The 21,518-nt window shown below is 42.9% G+C and overlaps 1 protein-coding gene across 4 annotated transcripts in view; it reads right to left on the bottom strand.

Annotated features, from left to right (window-relative positions):
- Nucleotides 1-21,518, bottom strand: part of ARID4A (AT-rich interaction domain 4A) — a 66,911-nt gene that overhangs the window by 18,413 nt on the left and 26,980 nt on the right. For 3 of the 4 annotated variants that reach the window (XM_058666498.1, XM_058666495.1, XM_004597623.2), the window contains exons 11-16: nucleotides 10,169-10,241; nucleotides 9,260-9,354; nucleotides 8,981-9,078; nucleotides 8,240-8,471; nucleotides 2,944-3,194; nucleotides 110-307 (exon numbers count right to left, since the gene is read on the bottom strand). In XM_058666498.1, the coding sequence (XP_058522481.1) occupies nucleotides 110-307; nucleotides 2,944-3,194; nucleotides 8,240-8,471; nucleotides 8,981-9,078; nucleotides 9,260-9,354; nucleotides 10,169-10,241 (947 nt within the window). The remainder of the gene's footprint in view (nucleotides 1-109; nucleotides 308-2,943; nucleotides 3,195-8,239; nucleotides 8,472-8,980; nucleotides 9,079-9,259; nucleotides 9,355-10,168; nucleotides 10,242-21,518) is intronic. The other variant, XM_058666497.1, reaches the window with a different exon arrangement.

Below are 21,518 nucleotides of genomic sequence, written 5' to 3'. Positions count from 1 at the left end.
ATGTGTTCGGAACATCAACACACACACAACTGTTTTAGTTCTGTAAGTCACTAAACGTATCTTTCTGAACCACTGAAAACAACTTCCACCATAGGAATCCCTTGCTTACCTGACATTCCATCCATAGTAATGCACCAAGTATAAAACTTCTCCATCATCGATTTCCGTGCTTTTAATGCTGGCTTCATAGATCTTCTGAGTTTTGCCGCGTCCGTATTTTACTTTCACTTTGGTTCCTGTTAAGCAGGGCTCCATGTCTTCCTCATCTTCCTCCAGTTCGGAGTCGCATTTGCTTTCAGTGTCTTCCCTGTAGTAAGTGATAATATTGATAACAACATTTCAAGTAACTCAAGTATCTTAATGGAAAACAAAAGAATATTTACAAAAAAAAAATTCAAGCTGTAGAATGTTCACAGCCTAAGTGTTACCTGAATACCATGTCAGTGGAGGAGGAGGAGGAGGAGGACTTTATGGGATCTGCTATAGAATGGTGCACTGAATAGAGGGAAACCTGGACTTGTTGAAGGTCAATCAATAATCAGTTAATGACGTGGGGTCAAATAAATCACTTTTGACAAAATAAAAGCAAGAACACTGCACTCTGAAAGAAGTCTTTAGGATTGACATTCAAGTGTGACAATTCATATTCATAAGTGACAATGATCTAAAGGGATTTCCTATCTTTCTGCAACTAAATTATCCTAAATCTTTATTACTAATTTCTGCTCCATTCAGAGTAGGTCCTAGTAGGCTTGGCAATTTTTAGTGGCAAAATGCTGATCATTTCTTTTCTCACTGGTTGTGTTTTAAAGGTTTCCTGACCCTACCAAAGCCACGCTAGATGCTTGGTTCTCAGCCTAAAGCTGTAAGATAGTAAACGGGGACTAAAGCTCAGCTTAATATGGGTTGGCTGCCCCTTGCTTGCGCCTCCTCTAGCAGGCGATGTTTGATGCTGGGGTAGAAAGGAGGTTCACACGAGGAGCTCCAACAATATGTTTAATATTATTACGCTAAACCATTCTGTACTAACTCTGCAAGGAACAGGAACGGAACACCATCAAAGATGGTTCCAGTGTTTGAGGGGTTTCAAAAGCTAACAAGGAAGTCCTGTGTTCAGCAACAGGGTGTCAGTTTCACGGCCCGTAGGGGACGGAGTGACAAGGAGCTCTGAGGACCCACTTGCCGTAGGAATGCTCTTCTAGGACACCTTCCAGTAAGAGCCCAAGGAGGCGAATGCCAAACACTGAGAAAAAACACTGAAAGCACAAATGCTCACTGATGAGAGCCCTCAGGCCACGGCCACGGCCACAGCCGGCAGACGAGAACACAGACTGTTGGCCAGCTGTACACCTAATCGGAAGTTCCTTTAAGCCACTTTATACACACAGATGCATCCATGGTTTATATACTTTATATAATAGATATTTCTGGTGTTTATTTTTCACAAAATTTCAACTGATATTCAGGCCTACATTTAAAACAGTTCATCCCTGCTTAATTATTTTCCTAAATATTTAAAATATTATAACATATCATTTTACTCAATTGCTATTGTTTCTTCCCACTTCTCCTGATCCCAATTATATTCAACTATGGAAATTTTTTCAAAATTCTCTAACCAAGCTCATACAATATCATATGGTTCCTCTATATGTTTATGTTGAATCAAATTATCTTCAAGCATTCCTATTTTTATCAGATATTTATTATAACAAACATTAATTTTTTAATAGGGGTTAGCCACAAGCTGACTACAGCAGGCTACATTTCCTTACATTTGTCTTAACAAAGATTTTCATAACATGTACCATCACATAACACGATTTTAAAATAACTTTGGACGACAGCTTATACTGCAATTGTGTTAGGCTATCATTCATTTAAAACTCCTTTTAGAAATACCTAAAATTAGTAAATCCGGCTGCCAGCACTGTGGAACAGGTTAAGCTGCCATCTGGAGCGCCGGCATCCCATATGGGAAGCAGGTCGAGTCCTGGCTGCTCCACTTCCGATCCAGCTCCCTGTTAATGTGCCTGGGAAAGCAGTGGAAGATGGCTCAAGTGTTTGGGACCATGCCCCCACGAGGGAAATCTGGAAGAAGTTCCTGGCTCTTGGCTGCAGCCACCTGGGGAGTGAACCAGATAATGGAAAATCTCTCTCTGTGTCTCCCTCACACTCTGTATAAGTCTTTCAAGTAAATAAATAAACCTTTTAAAAAATAAATAAAATAAAACAGTAAACCCATTTCCCAACATTTAAAGCAATGGCCAACTAAATCACACGGTCAGATATTACCTTGGTCTAGCTGGACTACTCAATCTCTGGCTATTTTTAGGTCAGTGCAGGCCCTATAGTACATCCAGTGCCTAGATGAAAATACAATTTTCATTCAACAGCAAACAGAATGGATATTAAAAAGCTGAAATTGATTGGTATGATGTGGGGCAAGAACATATTTTCCAAACTAGAATCAGGGGTGCATGCCACTTATTCTAATACAAGAACTTGGAAAAAAAAGTTTTAAGGCTAACACAGAGAAACATCTGCCAGCACTGTGCACCCATGTGTCTGGTAGCTTCCCACATTGTACCTTTTTTAAAATGGACTTTTTGCTGTCGCTGTTTCCTCTTGTCCACTTCCTCCATTTTTCTCCAGCTCCCTTCCCTGCTGTCAACTGCAGGACCTTGCTTTGGACTGGGTGGTGCAGCCCTCTTTGAGGCCACTGTTTAGGGCACAAGTGCTATTAAAATGGTGCGACCAGTGCATTCTCCATTTCCGAAAGGCGACACACATCATCTTCACAATGTGTCTCCCCTTCCTTAGACAAGAGGAATGGAAGTCCAAATAAGAAAACATTCCCTTGAACCTGAATCTCTAGGCAGGAGCAAGGCACTGCTGGACCCCAGACAGAAGCTTCTGCGGAACAAACACAAGACAATGTACCTCTCTGGGTTTTTCTCTTCCTCTTCTTCCGAATCCTTGTCGGAATCTTCTTGCTTTTTAATTTTCTTCTCCTTTGGCTTTGGTGTGGTTTTTCTCCCCAGGAACAGCTCAGCTTCTTTTTTCTCCATGGTGTCAGAGTCAGCGTCTACATCCTTACTTTCTGTATCATTGTCTTTTGATTTGTCTTCTGCTTTCTCTTCCTCAATTTCCTTTTTAATTGAATTTACATCTCGAGTGATTCTCCTTCGGCCCTAGTAGAGGAGACAAAAGCCTTAAGATAACTGCCACTCCAGGGGGGGACCCCAGAGTGGAGCAGGCAGACAAGAAGAGGCTTGTATCCCAACCCTGAAGACTCCCAGTTCCTCACCAAGGACTTTCAGTACGAGCACCAAGGACTACATCCCAACTGCCAAGGAGACCACAGGGAAATGGAGTGCCTTCGGAGGCCAAGAACTCTGAGGTCACCCACCCCCATTTGGATCTACCACATGGGATGGAAGAAGCCCAAATCCTGCCTTGCAGGATCCGAGGTCATCGGAACGACAACCAGGAGCACTGAGCGGTCCGCAGAAACAGAACAGTAAACTTCCTTCGGGACTAGGGAGAGGAGCTTTCTCTGGTCCTTGCCTGGTTCCGACTTTGGGTCCCCACTCTCTCTCGTAATGACCATCAGGAGCGCTCCAGAAACCCCTCAAAACAAACAAGCAAACAAACAAACAAACAAACAAAAAACCAGAATAGATAGAGAACAACAAGGAAAGCTTAGAAACAGACAGGAAACGGTCAGCGGGGATGCACTTATAACTCACTGGGTGGGACACAAAGATTAGTTACTCCTCACTGGGGTATTGAAGATTTCTCTGCACATCCCTCCTAAAACTGTTCACCTAAACTGTTGACATATGTCTTGTTAGAGTTATAGAGTTAAACTACCCGAAACACAACCAGGTTCAGCAAAATCATGCTTCAGCACTATGAACTGCTAAATACTAAAATTAAAATAGACATGAGACAGCTGAATACTAATTTATAGCCATTTTAAGTTGTATAGCAGCCGGTTGTATATAAACTAATAATTGAAATGTCAACGTAGAAGTCACAGGATGTGGTTCAGAACTTGCATTCTTTTTTTTTCTCTTTTAATATATTGGTTACTCCATACCATGTCAACTAATTCCGTGATGTTATAAATGGTTACTGATGTTATGTTGGGGCTTTTAATTGATCGGGATGATACTCTGCCAGCTCTACCTTCAGACCAGAGATGGTCTCCCCAAGAAACCATTGAACTTATCTGGACAATAAGATGCTGGACTTTATGCTTGGTAGATGCTTGCAATGAAAGAATCTCAACTGAACTGTGGTAATGCAACAAGGTGGAGGAATCCACCATGGGGAGGTGGGGTGGGGTGAGAGGGGATCCCAGTGCCTATAAAACTGTGTCACATAATGCAATGTAATCAATAATAAAAAAAAAAATCCTAAAAAAAAAAAAGATAACTGCCACTCCGAAGGGGGGCAGGGAAAGACGGCTTTGCCTTCTCCTTGCATAGGCATCACAGTCCTTTCTCTGCCTTGAGTCACATCCTTCCACTTTCTCCTTGAGAGTGAAGAGCCAATATAAACCACAGCCAAGTGCCACATAGCAACAATGTGGTTAATGAAATGTACAGTATCAATGGCATTCCTGTAAGACTACAATGGAATCGAAATATCCCTACCACCAAGTCTTTTCATTGTCCCTTTTTATTCTATGTTTAGAAACATAGATTCTAACTATGGTGTTCCAGCTGCCTACAGTATTCAGTACTGGAGCATGCTGCTCAGATTTGGGGCCTGGGAACAGCAGGCTATACCACCAAGCCTGGAGCATGTTAGGCTACACCACCTAGACTGCATTAAGCATTCTCTGGGATGCATTTCTCAGTTTGGGTCCCTGTATGACAGTACTTAAGTATAATCCTTGGCTACATATTGTATTAGACACAAAATATTTCTTCTTCATTGACTATTATCTATCTCTTACATATTTCTTGACTATTAAAAAGGTTTTTGGGCCCAGCGTGATAGCCTAGTGGCTAAAATCCTCGCCTTGCACGTGTTGGTTCCTGTTGTGGCTGCTCCACTTCCTTTCCAGCTCCCTGTTTGTGGCTTGGGAAAGTAGCAGGGGATGGCCCAAAGCCTTGGAACTCTGTACCTGCGTAGGAGACCTGGAGGAAGCTCCTGGCTTAAGATCAGTTCAGCTCTGGCCGTTGGGAAGTGGGGAGAGAACCAATGGACCAAAGTTCATTCTGCCTCTCCTTCTATCTGTAAATCTGACTTTCCAATAAAAGTAAGTCTTTAAAAAGGCTTTTACATGAATTCTAAATGTTAATGATGAAAATTAGTAAGAAAAAAAATCAACTCAGTCCATTATGGCTGCTTTAAAAACTGACTTTGCGTACTATCCAGAAGAAATTTACATGATTGCCATATTTGTGTGTGAATACACCTTGAAAAGACTGAAGCACACGTCCTGCACGGAAGCCTGGTGGCTAAAGCCTTCGCCTTATATGCTCTGGGATCCCATATGGGCATAGATTCGTGTCCCAGTGGCCCCGCTTCCCAGCCAGCTCCCTCCTCCCTGGGAAAGCAGTTTAGGATGGCTCAAGGCCTTAGGAACCTGCACGTGCGTGGAAGACCAGAAGCAGCTCCTGGCTCCTGGCTTTGGATCGGCTAAGCTCTAGCTGTTGCAGCCACTTGGGGAGTGAGCCAGAGGACCGATGATCTTTCTCTTTGTCTCTCCTCTCTGCAAATCCAACTTTAAAAAAAAAAAAGACTGAGTCACATCAAGAGTCACAACAGAGGAAGTACAGGCAAGCGGACTCCCCTGAGGGAGATGCTGCCGGAGACCAAGTGTGAAGCTGGACAGCTGCCTTCCCTTCTTCTCAATTCCTGCACATGTCAACCGTGAAATGCTGAGACTGCTCCTCTACCTGCGGGATGGAAACAAAGCCAGCAACTGGGCACTCTGCATGCTGCACTTTTCACACCTCTAAGCCAATCAGTGTTCTCCCAGCTTTTAAGTGGTATTTATACTTCAAAAGCAGAAGAAGAAAAACTTCTATTACTTAGCACTGTGATGTGCCTTCATGATGAGAGGAGCCTGACAGTATTTAATTCTGTAGCCTCAGGTCTAGTCATGGCCCAGAACCTAGCAGGAGCTCTGCAAATATCTACACAATCTATGCATAAATGTGACCCATGAGAGCTTAGGTCTGCATGCCTTTGTCTCAGAGATCTCACGTAGTGTAAGTCTAGTGCATACATGTACACACACACACTCACATTTAGTTAAATAAGGATTCCTTTACAAATATATATGTATTACAGCACTTTTTGTAATAGCAAAAAAAAAAAAATCTGGGGGAAAAATCTTGGTGATGATAAATTTACGGTTCACCCATACTATACAGAACACTACAGGTACTAGGAAAGTACGTCCCAGACACATACAGTGAAATATACTCACATGCTACAACATGGATGAACTGTGCAGATCTTACACTGAGTAAAATAAGCCAGTCACATAGTATCAAAACTATGCAATCCCATAATAAGAAGGGCAGAATATTAATTCAAATATATAGAAAGAAAAAAATCACAGTAGGGGTTGGGAAAGGGATGAATGGGACTTTAGTACTTAATAGGAACAGAAAGTTAAGTTTTGTAGAATAATTCTTGGACAGGTTGCTGGTGATGTTTATGTGACAATGCGAAGACTAAATGTCAGTCCATATTGTACATAAAAATGGTTAAGAGGGCAAATTGTACTTTATGTGAATTTTATAATTGTTTTAAAATTTAAAAACAGAAAAACTCAATTCACTAGATTATATTTACTAGAAAATAGAGAGCAAACTAAAATGAGGCAATTTTATCTTATCTTTCAAAAACTATGAATTTATTGAAAAATAAGATAATAATCCAGCAACTGAACTTCTGTCACAGGTGTTAATTTCTTTCTCCTAATATTTAAAAAAATTTAAAGCGTTTTTACTTTCTTTGAAGGGCAGAGACATAGAGATCTTCTATATGCAGGTTTGCTCACCCAGTGACTGCAACAGCTAGGACTAGGCTCCGTCAGAGCCTACAGCGAGTTCTACCTAGGTCTCCCTTGCAGGTGGCAGGGACCCAAGGACTTGAGTCAACCTTTGCTGCTTGCCAGGATGTGGCCCAGCAGGAAGCTGAATTGGAAGAAGAGGGCCAGGTCTTCTGAACAGCAACCTCACTGCTGTATCAAGCACTCACTGTCCCCACTACCCACATTTGACAAATCATACCACACAAACATTATTGGACAATGGCGACAGTAGAGAAGACAAAAACCAGGGATACCCACGACCAGAGTTGGACATTACTGCTGATAGTGTCGGTGAAAGGCACGCTAATGTCTGGTTAGGAGTGCAGGTATTACTAACAACTAGTTAGTAATGCTTGCCATATGCCAGGTAGTCTAGATGCCCAAGACTTGTCAACCCACAAACCGAACACTGATCTGCACACTTGGGCACTGATACAAGTGCAGAACAGGGTCAGAAAGAAAAGAAAACAACAGAATAAATAAGTAAATTATAGATAAGAGCAACATTAGAGAATGCCAGAGAAGTTACAATTTGACATAAGCTGATAAGGATGGGCCCTGGTGAGGTGACGATTCAGTTAAAGACAACAAGGAAGGGCTTGTTTGAGACCAATTCCAGATGAGAAGGACTTCAGCAGAAATAAACAGAAAATTACAGGAGGGAGCAATCTTCAGGAAGATGAAAAAAAGTGGCAAGGCTCGTCTACAAAACAGCATCACCATGTCGCAAATAAAACAAAGACTGTAGGTCTGGCACAGTAGCCTAGTGGATAAATCCTCCCCTTACATGTGCCAGGATCCCACATGGCTGCCGGTTTATAATCCCGGCTACTCCATTTCCCATCCAACTTGCTGTTTGTGACATGAAAAAGCACTCGAAGATAGTTCAAAGCCCTGGGACCCTGCCCTGTGCAGGAGACCTGGAAGAAGCTCCTGGCTTCAGATCAGCTCAGCTCCAGCTGCAGTGGCCAACTGGGGGGTGAGCCAGCAGATGGGAGATCTTTCTGTCTCTCTCCTTCTCTCTGTAAATCTGACTTTCCAATAAATGGAATAAGTAAGTCTTCAAAACAATCAAAACAACAAACAAGGGCTGTAGTATTCTCTTGTATGTCTGAATATATCCATTAAAAATGTTTTTAAACTGACCAGATAAAGCGACAATTCAGTGCTTACCCTTGGAGATTTTAATTCTACCTCTTCCCTTTCACTCTCGCTGTTTGGATCAACGTTTTCCTCGGGTTCACTCTTCACCGCCACCGAAGGCATCTCTCGGTCTACCTTTAGAGCCTCTTCCATCGATTCTTCCAAGTCTTTTTTTTCTTGCTTTACTTTCGGTTCATGGTGGTGAATAGTTCTAAACTGAATATTTGCAGAACGGCAGTATTCCTCAAAACCATAGAGATACCTGAACAAATAGTATTTTACTTTCAGACATATGCCTTTCCATTTCACGCGAACATTGTTAGACACGCACCACTTTCACAAAACTACCACTCAAGTCCATTTTTTATTAAGTACTTTTTCTATGCTACTAATTTTCTGGTGTTTTAGATAGGACTGGAACCAGAAACACTGTTTCTAAAAGGCTCTACTAACACATCTGACCCTGTCATAGCTTAACACCGCTGTCACCCCAAGACTTGTCTACAGCCCACAACCTGAGTTCAGACTACAACCACTACCTACCTGTATTCATGACTTGGAAAAGGAAATTAGGACAATGTAAGAAATGTACTAAAGCAGACTTGATGCCCTGAATCAAGAATTACTGATACTAATAATTAATATTAATAATCTAGTAATCTTTATAGATACTTTCTCTAACTTTGATGTTCCCCTGATTGATGCAATGATGTTTACATGGAAAATATTTTCTGTAAGTGTTTTCTGTGATGAATGAACTATACTACTTACTTTCTATAAGCAGTTTTTACATTGTAGGAAGCAGCTGAATTCAAAATAGGAATGCCAAGGTCCATATAAATTTGCTTCCATACAGCACCACTATCAATCTGGAAAATTAAGTTTTGGTTTATTAATATTTGCAAAGGGAAATGATCTATACATAAACTGATAATCTATGTACACTAAGAAAATATGTTAATTACCTAAGGTACATTTAACAAGGCAACATTAGAAGAGTTAAGGCTTTAGCAAATCAGTATCTACTTGAAGGAACAATGTTATGCTTACATTGTCACATCCACCCTGATGATAAACCAGTCTGAAGAGTTTGAACAGATTGAGATCTTTATAGCCCAAAACAGGTGGTTTGTTGATTGGAGTACCTTTTGAATACCAGAGAGTAAAATAAATTTTTATTGAATGAAAAATACCAATTTGAAAACAAAGCTTTCAAGTTCTATTACCCCAAATTTCATTAGCTGGAGGCACATATTTAAAGAACTTTAAAACTAAATTAAACCTCGAAACTTCACAAGGTCCAATGGTCCAAGAAGCTCACACACATACGCAGGGGGAAAGGGGAGGTATAGGCTGTGCTTGCATTTCCATTGCTTTTCTGTAAACATTCAGATTGCTAGCAATAGCCTGAAGGAGAATGTCTAAAGCCAACCTCCTTATGAACTAGCCAACATCAGTGGCATGATGCATAAGACAGCTCACGTGCTTGGACCCCTGCACCAACGTAGGAGACATGGAAAAAGCTCCTGGCTTTGGTTGGTCCAGTCCTAGCTGCTGTGGCCATTTGGGGAGTGACCCAGTGGAGAGAACATCTCTTCCTCTCTTTGTAATGCTTCCTTTCAAAGAAAAACAAATTTTTTTTAAAAACTGTAATTAATGGTGGAGTAGATTAACAGTATCTCTGGCCACTTTCTACTCTTGAAACACTATGATTATTTTTGGGTTTAGAAGTTAGAGGTCCATTAAGTTCAATTATATCAAAACTATATTCCTATTTTTTCCTACTCAAATAGGATAAAAAGTTTGTTTTATGCTAATATTTTACTGTAACAGGTGCAACTAAACTGACTTTACTGGAAACCTAATCCCATCACCCACAATATTCACAAAAGCAATGCATACAACTAAAATATAAAATTGTATCAGAAAATGATGTGTCAATAATGAGCATGACAATACCTCTGTCTTCCATAAACTTATAAAGCTGTTGGAGGAAGCTGTCCCTCTCTTCAGGGTCAAGTTCTTCCTCGGGCTGTCAAGACAGAATAAGTCAGTGTTTAGCACAGGGCATAGCAAGAGAGACAATGTTGTCTTTCTTTTATTTTGGTTTTGTGAGCCCTAAGGCAAGGGGATATAAATTTTCACGAAACTAGAAAATGTAAATTTTCTCAAAATCTTACGGTGTCAGATCCTAACTCCTATTTTGTTGCGGCCAATTGGATGCAACTGTGAGTCTGCACAACCTCTAACCCTCACCCATTGATCACTTTGACAGAGCCTGCCTCTGAGAGGCCCTCGGAGGACTCAGAGTCGGGAACAGAATGTCCTAAGGGTTCAGTAAAGAAAAACCATCAAAATACAACAAGTCCCTTACCTGCAGAATCATAACACACATGTCTATCAGTTACATATAAACAGAGGGTTTTTTGCTTTGGATATAAACCAGGGGTTACAAACAGGAGATAAAGCTTTTCTGTTTAGTATGAACAATGTTTCGAAGAAATTTAAATATATTGAGTGAGTTCTATGAATTCAATTTTCCGCCTAAACTCCATTACCTCATCTGCACTCAAGCTAACCTGTTTGTTCATCTGCCATTCTTTATGGCCTCTACAGTTGACTTTTCAGCCCGTAAAACTAAGTCAGCGAGGACTCTATGCTTGGTATATGCTTGCAATGAAAGAATCTCAACTGAACTTGAACTGTGGTAATGCAACAAGGTGGAGGGATCCACCATGGGGGGAGGGTTTGGGGAGGGGTGGGGAGAATCCCAGTGCCTATAAAACTGTGTCACATAATGCAATGTAATAAAAACAAACAAACAAACAAAAAAAGCCTAAGTGAGAATCATTTGTTAGGGAAGCACATTTGTCACACAACTACAAATGTAGTTTCTTACAAAAAAAAGATAATGGAAACATTCCTATAAAAGCAAGTGCTTCTAAAATTATACCTTTTAAGTGTTACTTTTTACTAATTATTGAAACTTACTAATCCTGTCATTATCTGGTTAAAAAAACTAGTTAAGGCTTTTAATGATACATGTCTTTCTTCAGAGGCTATTTCTAAGTCCTTACCTGGGAAAATTCTTTCTTAACGTTTAGCAATACTAGGAGGAAACAAACAAAATGCTGAGAGGTTTCTTGCATATAAGTAACCGCAACTTAATTTTCCTATTTTTCTAAGTTCTAGAAGAATTCTGATTGTCTTTTCAAAGCCAAATTCCAAACAAAGGCAACTCTCAGGCATTTAAAAATTACGATAGCTTTAACAATAGCTAACAGCATAGGCAGGATCAATAAACAAGCAATCAAGATATATAATAAAATAATCAAGAAGGGGAGCGTGGTGGCTCCACCAGCTGAACCTCTGCCCAGGGCACTCCCCACCCACCGTGGAGTGCTGGCTGGAGTAGCAGCACCCTGCTTGCTGCTGATGCATCTTGGGAAAGCCACAGCCAGATGAAGGCTCAAGACTACGGCCCCGCTTCCCAAACGGGAGACCTGCAAGGGATCCCAGGCTTCTGGCTGTGGCAACACCCCCAGGTGTTGAGAGCAGCTGGGATTAAACCAGCCAATGGAAGCTTTCTCCTCCGAAACGCCCGCCCCCCTCCACCTCATGTGCTCTTGGGTTTAGGAAAAGAAAGAAAAGAAAGAGAAGGAAGGGAGGGAGGGAGGGAGGAAATAAAGCAAAGAGGCAGTGAAGGCAAGAGAGTAAGTTCCTTACATATGAGTCTTTCTAGTAATACTTTCGTTCAGCAGGATTTATTTTCCCACCGTATCTCAGATTATAGCCAAGAGCGCCAATTGAGCGTCACCATCGCTTCTACCAGTTCTCCCGAAACTCCTCAGCCCACACAGCCTGTTTTCAACACTGTTCCTACTGAAGGAAGAATCCAATCCCAGCCTCTTTCCTTCCCTTGGGTCTCCCCAACCTGTTCCCCATTCCTGAGAATGCCAGGCACTTCTGAACGCATGGGGGAGCAGAGTGGGGCCGGACACCCAGGTTAGAGTTGCCTGAAAGGGACTGAGGGGGCACAGTGAAGCAGAGAGGACGGCGGCATCCTGGGTGTGGGAACGGGGCTTTGGTGCCAGAGGAAGAAGGTGCAGGTCAAGCCGACGAGGAAGACGTGGTGCCTCTACACTCCCTCACTGGCGGGCGCCAGTGCCCTCCTGTTGCAGGCCCACACGGCTCATGCATTCCTCTGCAGGAACCTGTTCCCCGAAGAGCGTCTTCCACTGTTTTCTTTCTGCCTGCCCCAGGGTCTCTGCTTTGCAGATCTCTGGAAGGTTCTCCTTATCCTCAGCTTCTCTTACCGAATTTTGGGGGACGTGGGGACCGCAGCATCCAAGTGTTCTGAACACCTTGCCTAAGAGAACGCACAAGCAGCCCCGGATGTGCCCAAGTGATGATTCCAGAGCTGGGCGGACTGTGGAGTCCAGCTGTCCTGGGGCTCCACAGGGTAGGCATGCCCTAGATATTCCTTCTCTGGCTTGACAATGGTATGCGGGGAAGTGCAAGGCTGCAGAGAGGCGGCTCGGGAAATGTTCCATCACCAGCACTCAACCTGACCCGTGGGCAGCTGCGGGGAGCAGCGCAAAATAAGTCTGAATACTTGGGCCATCCTCCATGGCTTCCCAGGCACAAAAGCAGAAGCTATATGGGAAGCCAAGCAGCTGGGGCCAGAACCGGTGCTCGGATAAGGAAGGCTGAAATGGCAAGTGGCAGCCTAATCCACCAAACCACCACACTGAACCCTGAAAAAATCAGTTATTAAGAACATGTTTTTGGGTCCGACATGGTAGCCTAGTGGCTGAAGTCCTTGCCTTGACGGCGGCACATTCCCGGGCTGTTCCACTTCCCATCCAGCTGATTGCACATTCAGAAAGCAGTAGAGGACGGTCCAAAGCCTTGGCACCCTGCACCCACATGGGAGACGCGGAAGAAACTCCTGGCTCCTGATTGGCTCAACTCGAGCCATTGCGCTTATCTGCGGAGTGAACCACGGAAGAGCTTTCTCTGTAAATCAGTCTTTCCAAATTAAATATATATATTACTCATATATATATTAAATATATATATTTATATATTTATATGAGCCCAGGGCTGTGGCGTAGCAGCTAAAGCCAGTCGAGTCCTAGCTGCTCCACTTCTCATCCAGCTCCCTGCCAGTGTAACTGGGAAAACCATGGAGGAGGACCCAAGGTCTTGGGACCCCTGTACCCACACTGGAGATTAGGAAGCAGCTTTGGCTATTGTAGTTATTTGGAGAGTGAGTCAAGGATGGAAGCTAACTCTGCCTTTCAAGTCAAATAAATAAATGCATACGCACACACTGCCAATATACATCATGGGCATTTGGTACAGCAATTAAAACATCTCATGAGGAGACCAATGTGGTGACCAAGTGGCTGAAGTCCTCGCTTTGAATGTGCCTGGATCGCCTATGGGTGCTGGTTCTAGTCCTGGCTGCTCCACTTCCCATCCAGCTCTCTGCTTGTGGCCTCGAGAGGCAGTAGAAGACAGCCCAAAGCCTTGGGACCCTGCACCCATGTGGGAGACCCAGAAGAAGCTCCTGGCTTCGGCTCAGCTCAGCTCCAGTCATTGTGGTCACTTGTAGAATAAATCAGTGGACGGAAGATCTTCCTGCCTTTTCTCTGTATATCTGACTTTGCAATAAAAATAGTTTTTTTTTTTAAATTCTCATGATGCCCACATTCTGTACCCAACTGCCTGGGTTTGAGTCCAAACCAATGTTCAGATTCTAGCTTCTTGCTGATGTGATCACTGAGGGTAGTAGGCGATGGCTCAAGTACTGGGTCCCTGTTACCCACACAGATCTCGCAGGTGGAGTTAGCTGATCCTAGCATCCAGGCTCAGCTACACCGACACTGGCATCATAAAGGGCACAGAACAAGTGGATGGGAGATCCATCTCTTCTCTTTCTCTGCCTTTCGAGGAAAGTTTTAAAACTCATAAATGATATCATTTTCGGGGTCGGCCTTTCTACAGTTTGGGCCACTTGGACAGCTGCATCCACGTCAAAGTGCCCAGCTGGGTGCAGGCTAGTATGCTTCCAGCTCACTTCTGCTGGTGTGTGTCCCCGAAGGAGGCATTAAGGGCCTCGAGTACTGGGTGTCAGTCACCCAGGGGGGACACCTAGACTGAGACCCAGCCAGTTCTATCCCCACTGTTTTCAGCATCTTCGGAATGAATCAGTAAATGGAAGATTTATTTCCATCTGTCTGTACCTTTCACATAAAAATTCTTTTCTAATGTTTAAAAAATGGCATAGTTCAGATTAAAATTGGCGTAAAACCAAGACTGTTTTAGACTCCCTGAGGCATTGTGGTCATCAAATTTTAGGTTTAGGTGTATTTCTCAGACTAAAGAATTCCATTTTTAGACATGTCAATTGCAAACGGAAGGCTTAGGACTAGAAAAGGTGTGCAGGAACTGGGCTCAGGGGTCAGTGGAACTTGCTGCCAAGTCTTCTTTCTTCCCCTCAGCTAAGCACATGAAGACGGAGTAGGCATCGGGGAGGCGCCAGCCAGGACGGGGTGAGAGACAGGAGAGGCACACACAGGATGGCCATGTCAAGAAATGTTCACTTTTACTACCTAGTATTACAGGCTCCAATATTAGGTCGTGAATCTTTTCAGTCATGTTATGATGTCTTCAAATGAAGTTCAAACATTTACTAATGGCTACCATGAGTCAGGAATTGTGGATTAAATAAGAACGAAGAACGCATGGCAGCTCCTATTTTTTGCTGCTCTAAGTCTGGCGGGCGGGCGGGGGGTGCTGTGTAAAAAGGTAACGCAAGCCAACACAACACTGTGATATGTGTAGTACTGGAGCGAGGGAGGGAACCAACATGGTCCTGTGAGACAGGGAGCGCAGGCGACAGCATCAGGGAATGCCTCGGATCTAAATGACAGACGGTCCTAGAGGGGCACAAGCAGCAATGGCAGAAACCAGGGAAGGCGGGTTGGCATGAAGACAGGGCTCTACCACGACGATCTGCAAACAGAATGAAAGCCTGTCTCTGCTCTGAACAGGTCCTTGGGAAGAGGTTAATAATAAGTCTTCCCACCTGGTAACAAAGATTGCCCTCCCTCCCTCAAGAGGACAGAGAGGCGAGGTGGGGGGAGGATTGTGCTATAGCTTAATTCTTTTTTTTTTTTACGATTTATTATATTTATTGGAAAGGTGGATATATATAGAGGAGGAGAGACAGAGAGGAAGATCTTCCATCCGATGATTCACTCCCCAGCAAAGGCCAGTGCTGCACCGATCCGAAGCCAGGAACCTGGAACCTCTTCCAGGTCTCCCACAAGGGTGCAGGAACCCAAGGCTTTGGGCCATCCTCAACTGCTTTCCCAGGCCACAAGCAGGGAGCTGGATGGGAAGTGGAGCTGCCGGGATTAGAACCGGCACCCATATGGGATCCCGGGGCAAGGACTTTAGCTGCTAGGCCACGCCGCCGGGCCCCCTATAGCTTAATTCTTATGCACATTTGTAGTTCTCAGAATCTCCCCACACATCACACATAGACGCTTGGTAAGGTCCATGAGGGCACCAGGCACATGCCAACCTGGATTAGTTTTTACTGAGACACTCTTGTTATGTAACATCTGTGAAAAGCAACTGGGGTTACAATTGTCTTCATTGTTTCACATTCATTGAGTTTGTGGGTGAATGTTAGCAAAAATCCATACAACAGGAGTCGGAGGGTAAGAGAAAGGACCATGATGAAGATACAGGTGGTTGTCACAATCACTCGGCTGGTATCCACCCGTCTGCCCCCCAAACACATTAACGTGAAAACGGATAATTACTCAGAAATGGCAGACTCTATAACAGAATGACCTTTCTACCATTTTATTAGACTAGGGAGATGAATGCAATTTTTACAAAACAAGATAATATGTTCCCTGTGCTGAGCTACTGTTCTCTGAATTGGCAACTCTACTTTCCAGACTATAAACAGAGTCATTCAAATTTTTCAAACATGCATCAGTGTTTACAAAGCCCTTCAAACCCATGTAACTTGCACATGTTTCTAATGAATCAGTGGGGTAGCTTCTTAGGACCTGAGAGGTTAGAGCTGCAAAGGCTACACTTTCGAGAGTGCAGGAAGATGTAACTGAGCTTGTCCTGTGTAGACTGTACGTGATGGTACACATCATTTGCTAATGGGCATCTCAACTTTCAAAACCTTTTCACTCCAGCATTTCGTGCTTATTTACCAACACCGAAAGAGTGATTTCTTTGTGACACGTTAGTCTGGACACACACAGCTTCGTCGCTCTTTCATGAGGTTGCCTGAATCCTCTTTCTGGTTTCTCCATTGGCTTCCATTCTCACTCTGTGCCAAAAACCCCATCACAAATCTTCCTCACCCCTGTCTACTCTTAGGATTCACAGATCTCCCATCCCTTTCCCCCACCTAAAGGAGCCCTCTGCAGTGGGCAGACCCCACAAGGGAAGGGCATGTATAAAGGCAGATCTCAGAAAATATGATGGAGCTGGCAGCCGCCCTGGGCCTAGGCACTAACCCCAAGGAAGCAGTGTTACCAGTAGCTGCTTACATTTTCTTGTATAGAGTTTTATATTTGAAACATATTGTACAGTCTAATTTTTTATAAAAGCCATTTGTTTGCGAGTCAAAATTTTACAGAGAGGAAGAGACAGAGAGACATGTAATATCTAGTGGTTCACCCAGTAGATGGCCACAGTGGCCAGGATTGGTCAGGCGGGCAGCCAGGAACTCCACCCAGGTCTCCCTTGCGGGTGTCAGGGTGTACTTGGGCCAGCTTCTGCTGCCTTCCCAGGCACATCTGCAGGTTGCTGGTAGAAGCTTTACTCGCTTTAATACAACTCTGGTGCTAGCCTCATGAGCTTTTTAATGTAAAGTAAGTATGAGGGTAAGGCCGACCCCATGGGTATAGCGGGCTAAGCTTTGCCTATTTTTTAGCTTCCTAACCTAAATAACTCCAAATTTTTTTTTCAAGATTTATTTATTTGGAAGGCAGAGTTACCATATATTAAGGGAGAAATAGAGAGGATCTTTCTTCTGCTGTTCACTCCCAAAATGACCACAATGGGTGGGTCTGAGCCAGGACAGGGAAATAAGAGGAAAATGTGCCTGGTTTCACATGGAAGTTTGTTGGAGGTAGCGGAAGTGAAGCGGCTCTGGTTGTGCTGGGAGGACAAGACATGCAACAGCAAATGTATGGCTGGGAGGTCAGGAAAAGCCTCACCTCTGAGCGCCCCGGCGCCAGGGCCTGGGCCAGGAAGCGCTAGCACATGCAGGACAGAGGCAAACACTGAGGACTCTCCTAGGACAAACAGTGCCAGCTGTACCCAGCAGGAGGGAGAGCAGCCAGGTGGTGTTGAGTCAGCTCCCACTGCAAACTCCTGGTTTCCTGCTGACTTTGGAGTAGAGTAGGGCTGTTGATCTAAGGGAGGAAATAATGGTTTGATAATAGAAACCGAGAATCAGGCCCAGTGCAATAGCCTAGTGGCAAATTCCTCGCCTTACATGCACCGGGATCCCGTATGGACACTGGTTCTAGTCCTGGCAGCTCCACTTCCCATCCAGCTTCCTGCTTGTGGCCTGGGAAAGCAGTTGAGGACAGCCCAAAGCCTTGGGACCCTGCACCTGTGTGGGAAATGTGGAGGAAGCTCCTAGCTCTTGGCTTTGGATCGGCTCAATTCCAGCCACTGTAGCCTAGCCACTTAGGGATGAAAAATCTTTCTGTCTCCTTTTCTCTGTCAATCTATCTTCCAATCAAAAGAAATAAATCTTTAAAAAAAAAGGAATAAGGTCAACATAATAAACTGCAGTATTTGTTTAAAAAGTTGAGAACCAACCAGTGCTGCTGAAGACCTCATGAAATCCTACAGCTAGAGTGGTACCTCTCTTTCCTGTTATATATTTACAGAGAACAGAAACTTGCATATTCATGGTATGATAATATTTTTATGATCTAACAACAGCCAGCCTAAAATAATGATTATCTCACTATTGTTAACTTAGCCTAGGAATTATTTTCTTTGATGGAAAACGTCCACATGTTGGAAACAACAAGATGAGGTTTAGATGAGATCAAGTGCTCAGATCTTGCTTTTAGTAAAGCTCCGCCCCCCGCCACCCCGCCCCAAGCATAACTCGAAAACACACATCAGAAAAGCTGTTATAACACTTAAGGATGTAGCCGCATCTGTGTGTAAAAACACGCAGTCTTCGTTCATTTGATTAGGTACGTGATCCTGGTTTGGCTAGAACCCTTATGTTAGCTTTGTGAAGAAGGATTTTGCTGAAGACATTAGAGCATTTTTGTTAGCTTGCTTTACAGGTTAAGCTTAAAGATTTCAGCAAGTAACCTGTCCTTTCTGAGTACAAGCTAATGTCAACTGCTCGTTGAAGGTTTGCGTTTTAGGATTTGTTTAGAAACACCTGATTGGCAGTTCGAGTTAATAGTAGCTGATATACCTAAAAGTTACATTAGATTGAAGTCTTTAAATGTGCGTTTTTCCTGAGTTTCTAAGCATTTATTCTATAGCATTTATATCCAGGGTAATCTTGAATGATCCACAAATGGCTTTTGATTCAATCTACAAAAAGCACAGATTAATAGATAACAACAATCCTTGATTTAAACAGCAATCAACAATATTCATGCTGCTACGAATGACATAGCTAACACGAAGAACCTCACATTGTGGCACAGCAGCTAAAAGTCCTGGTAGCAACAGTGGCACCTCACATGGCCCGTCCTGGCTGCTTTGCTCTTGATCAAGCATTTTGCTAACGTTCTTGGACAAGAGCATAAGATGTTCCGTGTGTGCCCCGTGTGGTCCCCTGTTACACACATGGGAAGCCTGGATGGAGTTCCAGACCCTTGGCTTTGGCATGGCTCAGCCCCAGTCACTATGGCCATTTGGAGAGTGACCAATTGGGTGGAAGACACACAGAAACACTCTCTCACATGTATTGTCATTCTGCCTTTCAAATGAATCTTAAAATTAATAAAAACTAGGACTAAATTCCCCTTGATATTTAGGTGTATAAGCAACAATCTGTTTATGTTCTCCTTTAGAAAGTTTATCCAAATTAAATACAAGTCAGGACTAAAGGAACAATGGATATCATTACATTGAGAAGTTTCCATGAACTTCTCAATCTCAAAGCTCAAAAGAAAATTCAAGAGGGCTCGGCAGCGTGGCCTAGTGGCTAAGGTCCTTGCCTTGATCCCATATGGCTGCTGGTTCTAATCCCGGCAGCTCCACTTCCTGTCTCTCCTCCTCTCAGTATATCTGACTTTGTAATAAAAATAAAAATAAATCTTTAAAAAAAAAAAAAGAAAATTCAAGAATCTTTTTTTTAATATATCATTTTCTTAACAAAAGATATCTCAGTCAGATTAACAAAAAATATTTTCTAGGATTATTCAATATAATCATTCATGAGCTGAAATTTGAAGTCATCAGTAGCTAGGGCCTACCTCACCCCAGATTTCCAATCCTTCATCCCTGGCAGCAGCAGAGACAGACCACCTAGACACGAGTCCTGTCCTAGCCATGCTTAGGGGTTCCAAAGCAACATCAAATGGAAAGCGTACTTCTCTGCAGTTAAAGTCACAGATTCTTACATCCCCCTGCAAGGCTAGGGCCGAGCACTCAAAGCATCAGACAGAACGTCCACAGGCCATTATCACAGCACAAGTCCCTACCACGTGTGTGATCCTACTGCATAAAATCTGTTTGCTGCACCACAAACATGAGATGACAGACTGTAATATTATTGTAACATTTTACAGAATATGATAAAAGATTTTTTCCTTTTTGATCACTGAAAACTGACATTCAGTCTTGAGGAAAAGTGCACCATCACTACAGTATGGAGAGACTGCGACTTGTAATGTGTGAGTAATACAGCAGCTTCGGTTCACGGCCGTGGTAAAGGCCCCTGATGACTAAGCCAGGCAGGCCCTGGCTTCCCAGATTTTTACTCATTTTATACCATACTTCCTTCCCCCCCCCCCCTTCTTTGCATTGTGTAGATTAAGGTGTTTTGGTTCATTAATATGTTGACTTTTTAAAAATTACTGCTGAAGACAAGTCAGGATGATTCAGCAACTCAGTCTTAAATCCAGGAGCAAGAATGTTCAGCTTATTTTCTTCTACAGCATTAATAAATAAACAAACAAAAATCTCACTCCAAGAAATCTACTTATATTACCAAGGATGAATTAGTTTACATTAAGTCATTCAATTAAGCATATGCTGGATTACTGATCATCTAAAAAATAATGTAAAAATAATCATCACATACACCAATGTCTACATTTTGCAATTTCTGCTATTCGTTTTCAGATGAAAAGCATTCTGGTTCCCTTAAATTTAACAAGTTCGCAATTTAAGAGAACACAATTACAGAAGACACTATCCTTCTAAGAGCCCCTACCTTACCTTTCAACACTTCTTTCCTCTGACCTGCAAACAATAGGTAACAGAGCCTGGCCTCAGCTCCTTGTTTCCACATTTACTCACACCTCGAATAAAGCGTTACAGTGTTGATGAAATTAATCATTGCAATACAGTGAGATTTACTATGTTACAAACACCCTCAGCCACTCTCCACAAAGCTCGTTACCCTCTTTGTTTAAAAGGTCAGTTGTTTTTTTTCCTGAAGAGGGTGTGGGGATAGAGAAAATGCATTCAAGAAGGGACACCAATTAAAAGTATTAGCAAAAATAAAGACAAGAATTTTCTTTTACTATTTGCCAATGGGAGATTCTAACTAATGTTAAACAAACAATCAAAAAGCCACAGCCTGCAACAGTTCACACCCTGAAAATGTGGCCTATTTTCCCTGAAAACACAGAATCTACAAATAAAGACAGATAAAACACAAAATTCACGTTTAATACTCAGACTTCCAGCCCTGAATTTTGCCAAACTGTGCCATTAGCCTTTTCATTCCAAAATCCATCTTCTGCTTCTGAAAAATAGGCTTCATCCTCTGATTTTCTAAAAATAGACTCCCCCTGCCTTTCACAGGCAAGTCTCGCCTGATTGTGAGTCCTAGCACACCACTAATATCTAAAATTCTTAGTTATTCCCATTTTGGCAACCAACATGGTAACTAAACATACAAAAAAAAAAAAAAAGGAGAGAGAGAGAGAGAGAGAGAGAATGTATCTTACCTAGGTGCTGCATTTTCTTTCAAATGCAAAATGGTTAGGTTCCCCTTCTACTTAATCAGTACAGGGTCTGGTCATTTCTCAGTCTGACTTGC

The sequence above is a fragment of the Ochotona princeps genome, chromosome 6 (assembly GCF_030435755.1).
Source record: "Ochotona princeps isolate mOchPri1 chromosome 6, mOchPri1.hap1, whole genome shotgun sequence".
NCBI classification, from domain to species: domain Eukaryota; kingdom Metazoa; phylum Chordata; class Mammalia; order Lagomorpha; family Ochotonidae; genus Ochotona; species Ochotona princeps.
The sequence above is the reverse complement of the archived record's forward strand: the minus strand, read 5'-3'. Positions and strand labels throughout refer to the sequence as shown.